This window comes from Ipomoea nil, unplaced genomic scaffold, assembly GCF_001879475.1.
Source record: "Ipomoea nil cultivar Tokyo-kokei standard unplaced genomic scaffold, Asagao_1.1 scaffold2975, whole genome shotgun sequence".
NCBI classification, from domain to species: Eukaryota; Viridiplantae; Streptophyta; class Magnoliopsida; order Solanales; family Convolvulaceae; genus Ipomoea; species Ipomoea nil.
This window is the reverse complement of record NW_017619403.1, coordinates 1632331-1642226: the sequence shown is the minus strand read 5'-3', so window position 1 is coordinate 1642226 and position 9896 is coordinate 1632331. Positions and strand designations below refer to the sequence as shown.

The 9896-nt window shown below is 38.4% G+C and overlaps 1 protein-coding gene across 3 annotated transcripts; it reads right to left on the bottom strand.

The window, feature by feature from the left end:
- Positions 1 to 396: 396 nt before the first annotated feature.
- Positions 397 to 9502, bottom strand: LOC109163138 (serine/threonine-protein kinase EDR1-like). 3 transcript variants are annotated; one of them, XM_019311878.1, is made up of 14 exons: positions 8906 to 9499; positions 8280 to 8862; positions 7129 to 7566; positions 5993 to 6096; positions 4672 to 5891; positions 4530 to 4570; positions 3154 to 3222; positions 2813 to 2913; positions 2629 to 2707; positions 2442 to 2540; positions 2275 to 2343; positions 1518 to 1567; positions 1214 to 1390; positions 397 to 869 (listed from the first exon to the last, which is right to left on the bottom strand). In XM_019311878.1, the coding sequence occupies exons 2-14, from the start codon at positions 8772 to 8774 to the stop codon at positions 734 to 736; spliced, it is 3078 nt and encodes a 1025-aa protein (XP_019167423.1). In that variant the 5' UTR covers positions 8775 to 8862; positions 8906 to 9499; the 3' UTR covers positions 397 to 733. The 3 variants fall into 3 exon arrangements, 2 of the variants coding, with proteins under 2 accessions (XP_019167423.1, XP_019167424.1); XR_002051202.1 differs by lacking the exon at positions 397 to 869 and adding an exon at positions 1800 to 1889 and having other exon boundaries at positions 1342 to 1390; positions 8906 to 9502; XM_019311879.1 differs by lacking the exon at positions 8906 to 9499 and having other exon boundaries at positions 7129 to 7585; positions 8280 to 8384.
- Positions 9503 to 9896: the final 394 nt, after the last annotated feature.

Genomic DNA, 9896 nt, shown 5'->3' with positions numbered 1-9896 from the left:
TGACCAACTCAATATAATTGTCATTCCCAATATACAAAACCACCATAAGCCCCTCCCAACCAGCTATTGTGCAAAAATAAAAAATAAAAATAAAATAAAAACAAAAAAAAACAAAAAAAAAACAAAAAAAATCACCAAAAAAGTTTCATCATCATTCTATATTGAATCTCAATGTACAAAGTCAATCTTTAATCTTTTGAATGAATTGAGAAAGATCCAAAAAAAATAAGATTGAATATGTAAAATGACATTACAAATAATAACAATAATCCCAATTGTAACATATATATATACGCCTTCTTAAAACAAACAAAAGACAAAAACAAATCAATATAGATTATAAGGATAGGGGATAGATCATATCCTTGCATGGGATAGATAAGCAAAGGTTGATTATACCCTCAAAACTCAAAACACAAGCAATCACTATTCATTTGTAATTACAACAGATTTCAAAATTAATGTACAAACAAATACATAATTCTGAGGATGATGGCAAATGATGTAAGCCAAGAATACAAGAAACTAAGTAAAAGAGAACATGGAAAAAAGAGCAAGAACAAAAAGGGAAGGTAAAGAATCACAAATTGCTATCAAGTCAAGTGTGTGTTTTTGTCAGGATCTTTTATTTATCCCCCTTCAGATTTTTCATTTCTTTCTGCTTTTCCAAGAACTGAAATCTAGTTTTTTGCTTTTCTTCAGCGGCTCCTTTGAGCCACTGAACTGAATCTTCTCAAGTCTTCGACGACTGGCCTTTCTCTTGGCTTCTGGACGCCACTGCCTTCGATGCTTGGGAGCCCGTAATAGGCTTCTGCAGAGGCTTTAGCGCAGCCATGATTTCAGCAAACGAAGGCCGTAATCTTGGGTCTCTGCCAAAAAAAAAAAAACATCAAATGAACAGCATACCAAATCAAGAATTCTATATTGGCCAAACGGAAATGAACACTGCTCTGCTTGTTCACTAGTGCCATGGACATCAAAGAATAGATGTGTTGGGCAGAGGCCGGTAAAGGCCAAGTCTAGCACCCAGTGGCTGGGGGATTGTTGGGCGAAAGCCGGTAAAGAGCTTAAAAGGTCAAGTCCAGTATCCAACGTCACGAAAATGTGATGGCGGTCTATAAGGAAATAAAGTTGTCCCTTCACTACTAGCTATAGCTTTTGGTGAAAGTGGTAAGCGTTTGATCCTAACCAGATGTAAGTAACTTAGACTCACGTTTGCCAGCACTTTCTAATGATGTCCGCAATGGCAGGATCCATGTCGTCCGGTATGTCTAGACGACGGTGCTGAAATCCAACGGCACCCACAACTTGCATCGGGTTCATCCCTCCCCATGGTTGCTGCAACGTGCAAAGCTCCCATAGTATGACGCCATAGCTATATACGTCACATCTGCAGGGCGTAAAACGAAGACAACCTATTATTAGAAACTACCCTTAGGACACCAATCTCGTATGCCAACATTAACATGTATGTTGGCTCCATTTCATCAACTTATTTCATATGTCAGATAACATACTTCTCATCCGAAGGCTCATTTCGCAGCACTTCTGGTGCCATCCACTCCGCCTAGAAAAGGGTAAGTTAAGAAGATTAGTACAAAGGCGTCGTGGTTTCCAAAATGAACACACGTTATGGAAACAGCACACAAAAGACATGCAGAGAACCTAGGTTGATGATTATCATAAAGGCAAAAATTAGTAGGGAAGAATTTCATCCTCGGGGATGATCGTGATCAACTGTGGAACTAAAATGAAAACCAAGCACCATTTGAAGTTAGTTTTGAATAACGGATCACCACCTTTCAGAAGAAGAAACTCGACAACCAAACATCTCCAAAGGCTTGAGAGTGTGTATTAGGACCAACAGCATTGAGCTATCTTCTAAAGGGCTGATATATAAAATGATGTAAGGATAATTAGCCAGTATATATGCTCGACTCGAACATTTCAACAATGTTCAATCAAGAAGGCACCAGACAAGAAATATTCAACAAAAATCGCGGAAGAAGTATGAGAACGAGGTAGAGCAAAACGTGGAGCGAGGAAAGAAGAAGAGCACCAAATGGGAAGAAAACGCAGCGTGGAAACATTTCAAACTAAGGCAAACTACATTAAAAGGTGCAACTAAAAGGGAATTTGTAGTCCCGAAAAGACAAAGCAATGCGACGCACATGAAAATAATACGCTAAAAGGATGAAAACACAGAACAAAATGCCTTCAACTTGCCACACCAATTATAGAAGAGAAAACCCAAAATTAGTTTTTCCTCCTTACCGTCCCTGCTGTTGACCTCGAAGAAAGAAATGTGCTATGCTTCATTCTTGATAACCCAAAATCGCATACCTAGGAGCAGCAAATATCATCGTTATCACATATTCACATCCATGTGTTTTTCAAGTAAATTACTCAATTACAAAGATTCCATGCTTAAGTAATATCACCTTTACAACCCAGTTCTTATCAACAAGGAGATTTGGAGACTTCAAATCACGATGAACTATCATCGGAGTGCAATTGTGCAAATAGTTCATTCCTCGAGCCTGTGAAAAATACATTATCGAATTCATGAAGTAAATAGAAATTTTAAGCGGTATATATATATAAAAGAATAGGGGGACTGGATCATACAGCATCAAGAGCCATCCTTAATCGTTTGCGTTCATCTAATTGATTGTTGGGACGATGGATCAGTCTGTACAAACTACCTCTGCAAACAAAAGGAATATTTCAAACCTTTAACTAACATTGGCATTAGTAACATAAAGAGTATTAATTTTTCATCATATTTCACATTTACAGAGTTTCAGCATACCGATGTAGAAATTCAGTAACAATTGAAAGATTTGGAGGCCGAGTAACAGCTCCCATGAAAAGAACAACATTAGGATGCCTAAGCCTTCTCATGATCCGTACCTTGTAACCCAAAATAAAAAGTTCATCTTATGTCAAATCATGATCCAAAAGTTTCATCAAAAGAGTCTTAACAAAATTATGATTCTATATTAAGACCTAATCAATAATTCAGCGATTTGACTGTCAGCCAATCAACCATTATTCTCTCTCTTAGGTTATTCAGAGTAATTTGTGCAAATAGAAGTAAAGAAATTTGATCGAAGGCAATGAATGGAAAATGATAGGAGAGGCAAATAGTACCTCGCTTTTGAATTCTTCAAGGGATTCACCAATAATATCTTGGTCCAAAAACTTCTTGACAGCAACTTCCTGTAGAATAAAACCTTTAATTATTTTTGATTGATGAATAGAAAATGACAGAAGACCCAAACAGGATCTTAACAAGACATCGTGAATTTACAACTGCAGCAAAGGTCTATATTTGTAACTGGGTGTAAAAACCAGATATGAAATCTGTGAACCTAATCACTGAATTTGATGCCAAGGTTCAATTGTCTTTCAGAAACCGTTGGAAGTGCTCAACAATAAAGGTTCTCTTGCTGATGAGCTTATACATAGAAACCTACTCAAACAACTGGAAGTCCCAAGACCCTATGTTTCTTTGTAGAGCTTGGGTCTCCTATATGTGTGTATAAAACAAAGAAACAAACAAGAAAACAACTTGAAGCTTGTCAATGGAAGTATCAATAATACATTTGTGTAACTTTAGGAAGCATTCTAAAGTATTTTTGGGTGTACCCAGGGTTTCCACCATCGGACACAGTGACTAATCCCCTCGCTAAATTGTAGGCACCTCTTTTGGGTGGAACAGCTGGCCTAGAGATTTAAGGCTGCTCCATACCCAAAGTCAAGGGTCGAACCCTTGTCCTTTGGTTAAGGATGGATGAGTCCCTTCCACTCAACCACACCCCCCACTCCCCCAGGTTATAGCAGTCTAAAGTTGAAACCCCTATTTTCCACTCCAACTACAAACTAATGCAGAAAGACACTGAAGAATGAAAGGAAATCTGAACGAAATTTATCAGGTGTGAAGCTCCAAAGGTTTTTAATATTTAAGTTAAGATTTGGGGAACCAAGGGATAATTGTAACACTAAAAGGGGAGTTGACTGAAATAGGCACAAATGAGATGAGATGAACGAAAATAGACAACTTTTAAAACTTGGACAAAAAACAGGCAAAACTAGTTTGCCTAATGCATTTCAATCAAACTTTTCCCTTATGCATTTGCTAAATGTGATTCATCTTATTTATGCTGGTGATGAAAATAAAAATTAGGCCAAAATGCATTTGAGGAAAAGGTTTGACTAAAACACATTAGGCAGAATATTTATGCCCATTTTTGTCCAAGTTTTAAAAGATGCCTATTTTCATCCATATCATCCCATTTTTGCCTATTTCAGTCAATTTCCAACACTAAAATGTCTACTATCAACCCAAAGAAAAAAAAATGTCGAATTGTTTAAACTTAAATTCTGTCCAATTTTACATCATGTACAGGACATAAAGATGAAGATGTCTTTAAATACATACACTGACGAAGATGGATGCCATCCAAAGTTATTTCACTCCAATGGGAAAAGACGATTCTAAGCTAGCGAAAGAATTTATCACTTACAGTTCCATGCCAGTCTCCACGATATACCTCCCCGTAGGATCCTGCAACAGAAGGATCACAAAGAAAGTGACAATATTATGATTAAATCAAAACTAGATGGCAGAAGCATTTGCAATTAGTAGAATATAATGCATATCAATACCAAGTCCAATACGTTCTCCCATGGAAATATCCTCCCAAGGAATCTCACAATCTGCTACATCATCAAGCATCGAATCAGATTTTGCACTACCCGTTGACCTATCTGATATTCTTTCACCCTCTGAATTTGTAGGCACTCGTTCACCACTTCCCTGCTGCTCACCGACAGTAGCATCTGCATCTCCATCACTTCTTACCCATTCTAAAGGATTAAAAAACGCAGGAGGACTTTCTGGCGAATTAACGGAGAAATCCAAATTATCATATTGCTTACTGACAGCTGCAGTAGTTGCCACCACAGCGGCTGCTGTAGCTGTAGCTGCAGCCGCTACAGGGAGGTCAACATTTGGATCGGCAGTCGTCTTTGCAGCGGCTACTACCATTGAAGATGCAACAACGGCAGCAGCAGCCGCTGCTGCTGCAGCAACGGGCATATTTTTTGTATATTTCACTGGAGGAACTTCTTTCTTCGGAGAAACGAGCTCTTCTTCCTCTACGATGTGCCCCAACTGTCCACGTGGAGTTCCCTTGGAAAATGTACCGTGATATGGTAGGGGAGGCAAGAAGCGAGGTCGGTCAAGATCATCTCCGCCCTTCTTTCTCTCCCTATTTTCCTCATCAACCGTCGATTTAGCTTCCAATGTTGCCACGTCTAATTCATCTGAATAAATTTCACCAAACAAGTTTGGAGGTGCAACAACTCCGCTTTCAAGTAAGACATCATGAAGTTTCTGGGCTAGATTTGGGTTTTCCTTGGCAGCATCCATCATGTATTGCGAAACATCTTTCACTTTCATTCTACGTACAGCTGGGGAGCTAACCCCTTCAGTCCACGATGGAGATCTTGCGTGTGAATAAGGATGAGTAATCCTGGCAGGATTGTCCCATCCCACCTCCTTTTTTGCATTGTAAGGCCTTTCGATATCACCTGAGGACTTGCTATCTCTTCCCTCAGCCTTAATCTGGTATTCCGAGTTCCCAGGAGACAAAGACTCCTTTCCTAAAGCTATACTTTCTCTCAATCGGGATGACCCCTTATCGTATCCATTGAGTTCCTCCAACGAAGTAGCGGCCCCACTGCTAGACGATGCTGTATGAGAGGAGTCAACATCTTTAGACATCGGACTCGTGGAAAGGAAATCTTCAAAGTCTCCATGCCCTCCTGCAGTGTCAGATGGAATAAGAGTGCCCGGGGCTGCCATCAAATCTACAATGTACTCTCTGAAAAGTAAAGTAAGCTTTTCATTATTTGCGCAAATCCCATGACCAACATCAGTTACATAAAGAAAAGTAGATAAAGGTAAACACTAAAGGACAGCAACCTTCCATCATCAATCTTTACAAAATTCATTGCAACATCGTCGGATCCCGTATATTGCTGCCCTTTCACTAGTCGGCAAGGGACACCCACACTATCAGCCAAAACCTGCACATTTTTCATCACCAAACAAAGCATTGACGCAAAAGATCATAAGAACTGCAATATAATCATTATAATGTGATTATGTACCATCAAGCACATCAAGTATAAAATAATGGTGATAAAAATAATACTCCCTCTGTCCCATTTTATTTGTCCTACTTACTATTCATTAGTCAAACTAACTCTTTTTTCTTTGTTTATTTACTTCAATATTCATATTTTTAAATTTGATTTGTTGTGTTTAATAGAACTTTTTAGTGTAGTTTCTAAATATATAAATTTTGTATACTAATACTAAACTTAATGTTATGAAAAATTAGATTAAAAATAACTTCAGTCAAGCCTTGTTAATCGAACCAGACACATAAAATGGGACGATGGGAGTAACAAATTCCAACATCAAAACATTATTAGGCCCTCACTTCTACCCTTCAAGAAAAAGGTGGAAAACAATAGTACATCATTTTACAGAAGGAGAAGCAAAACAAGATTTATGATAAGCCCGGATCTTAAAGCTTATAATAATAAACGCATGCCATCACTTGATGTACATTGCTTGCTAAATAAATGGACAAACAGACATTCGGTTCTCATGCATCAAAGATAGTTAAAGAATCGAGTTCTAGAAATGACAAGTTATAGACTCATATTTCAATATGGATTAAATAGAGTTAATACCATCTGAGGTCCTCCGAGTATAGTGGTTTTGCCACGTTTAGTCCTAAACTTTCAAATTAACCATTTGTGGTCCTTCGACTTTCAAATTTAACCATCCGTGGTCTAAGTTAACCACCCATGGTCCTTCAAGTTTCAAAATTTAACCAGTCGTGGTCCTCTTGAAAGGACCATGGTTGGTTAAAATTTAATAGTTGAAGGACCACGGGTGGTTAACTTGGACCACGAATGGTTAAATTTGAAAGTCGAAGGACCACAGATGGTCAATTTGAAAGTTTAGGACTAAACGAGGCAAAACCACTATACACGGAGGACCTTAGATGGTATTAACTCGGATTAAATACTAGGAAAGCGTAATACCTTGAACAGCAATGCACGATGACGAGCCAATCCAACGGTCAAAGAACCAAGAGGCAAAACCATGCTTCCGTGAGTTTGTTTCAATTTATTACTAAGATTTTTCCATGCTATTAACATATTATCCGGATCCACTACAGGCCCTCCCATGTGGTCAGAAACTAAAGCAGCAAGTTTCTGCACCAAATCTCCGCCTACAAAGCTTAAGGATTCAGACCTTGACCGGACTGCTATCTCCAAAGCCCTCTGTTCAAGTTTCAACAACTTGGAGTCGGCAGCTCTATTGACAAGAATGGCTTCCCAACTAATGTGATCTGATACACACGTTCGCTGCAGATCAACAAGGGAAGGCATTTTCGATGAAGTCGACTCTGTCTGGATGCCATATAGGTCATAGAAACCATCCATGATCTTATCATCAAAGCTAAGAGCATTGTAATTCTGTGAAGCATTGAGAAATCTATAATATGAGATACGGCATGTGTTAGAGAAGAATAAGGCATTGATCAGAAAGTTTTATTCTACAAGCAAGGGCGGGCTACACATAATTTGCAAAAAATATATTAATAAAAAGTGGCTACAAAGTCGAAAATGAGATAAATTACTATGCTAACTATTAAAGTTCTCTTATAATAGAACAGTTCAAATCGTCTAATAAGATAGATAAGAATAGATAGGAGAGTAATATGCTGACATATACCTATGCAATTCCTCCATTCCCCTAGGGCCTAGGTTTCAAGAATCTAACCTCAATTTAGTCTACCCAAAGCATTTATCACGCAAAATCTCCTTCTCAACAGCAAGTAGCAACAATTGATTTCTTAATCTAGAAATGCAAAAACAAAGAATTTAAGCAATTAGTTCAGTATCAAGAACATTTTCTCATCAAGTATGCTTCTTGGTAGCAATCTGTAACTAATTCTTCTTGCCAAACTTGAAAGATCAGTTGAAACAAACCTCAAAACTAAACACCATCTGAAACCGGCTCTTGTCAGTCAATTCAATATGGCAACTATGCTGGGTGCCAACTTACTATTCACATATAATATTACCTATAGGCAATTATTACATGATCTTAAGTACTTATAGCCGAGCAAACCGAGGAAAGGAAGTAATAGAATAACCAAAAAATGGGAAAGGGAAAACCAGCTTACCCAATACCGATATGCCACAACTTCTGCTGGTGTATTTTCGGGTGGGCAAGAGCCTAAACTGATCTGCTTCACAGCTTCAATCTGAACTGCCTCAGGATCCTCCCTTGCACTTAACTCTAAAGCCAGCTGTATTTGATACTCTTCTTCAATATCGGGATCCCTCGAATTCGTAGACTCACACTCGAGCCTCACTGCTTCCATAGCAGCCTCCAAGCCAGAACTACTCAAAGAATCAGAAGGTTCCATTATGTCAACTCTATTCACATTAGAAGAAGGAGGACTAGGACTACTATGTCTACTTGTAACAGAGCTTAGCCATCCAGAAATTGCTGAAAAGGGCTTGTTATGCTCAGACCCATGGTGGGATCTAGAGTTTAAATTCCTTTCAGGCGAAGAAACATCACTCAACCTATTCCCCTTTGCTGCTGATGTTGACCCTTCTGAATCCTCAGACTGATTGGACCCCAAATGGAGTTTCTTCAAAAAGTTTTTCATATTGTTTCCACTAGTCAATGCTAAAGAAGATGAAACCTCTCCATTGTCTCACTCCAAGCATGAACCAATCCCTCCCCAAAACAATCAACTCCACTCCAACAATGACAATAAAGTCGAAATTTCAAAACAACCCAACAAGGCCCTCTTTAGGTCAACATCCAATAAACCTCAAACAGACCAATCAAACCCCATAGCCAAACCAAACTCTGCTCCTTTATAAAATGCCCAGATGCAGAAATAGAAAGGCAAAACAAAAAAATCCAATTCAAGAATGCAAATCAAACGCAGTCACACACGTTTTTATGTCTGCACAGCACACACACCCAAAACAATCAAGAATCGAGAAAAAGGTGGCTTTTTTATTGTATTACCTTAACAGAAACAACAGCCAATCAACAAGGGAGTTGAATAATAAAAACACCAATATAGTGGATTGCGTGAAGAAAGAGAGGGATTGGGGCTTTATTGCATTGAGATAGAGAAGAAAGACTATTATTTCATATTCAAAAAGAAAATGTAATAAAAGTAAAAAGGGGGTGAGTGGTGAGCTTGGGTTGGGGTGGGTGGAGACCGGAGAGGCAGCAAAGAGCTACAAGTGGGAAGTAGGGACCTCAAATATGCAGATGACCCACTTGGAGAGTTGAGTTCTTAGAACACACTATTCTATATTTCTATTAGACTACTCACTGGCTTCGAAGTCTCCTCGGTTTGAATGGGGTAAACCGTAAACAAACCCCCAACTTGCCTTTCCCTTCTCTTATCTCTCTCAAAACTCAAAACACGCAAGGCAGATTCATTCAATTCAATAGTAAATCATGATTGGCGGCTTTTGGCCCTACACAGGACAGGAGGAGACTCCCTCCCAGTTTGTAAACTTCAACAAGCGTAGTCGTCTAGGGAGTTGGAACATTTGCTATTTTTAATCTACCATAAAAATATTTTACATTTTTTAAGTAACAACAACTTTATTTAGTATTATATTTTTTATATTACATTTTCATATTGACTCAATTCTACCCGACTCATCTCACGGATATAAATCTGTGATATGGTCTCATATAAGTGTGACCCTTTTTTAAATTTGTGTTTTTATATTTGTAGTGTTGTTATTGTATTTGTATA

Coding starts and splice junctions, on each gene's coding strand:
- LOC109163138 (XM_019311878.1), bottom strand. CDS start 8,774: ATGAAAAACTTTTTGAAGAAACTCCATTTGGGGTCCAATCAGTCTGAG. Junction 3,223..4,529: donor GTGGAGACTGGCATGGAACT/GTAAGTGATAAA, acceptor TTTATTCTACAG/GAAGTTGCTGTCAAGAAGTT. Junction 2,914..3,153: donor TTGAAGAATTCAAAAGCGAG/GTACTATTTGCC, acceptor TTGGGTTACAAG/GTACGGATCATGAGAAGGCT.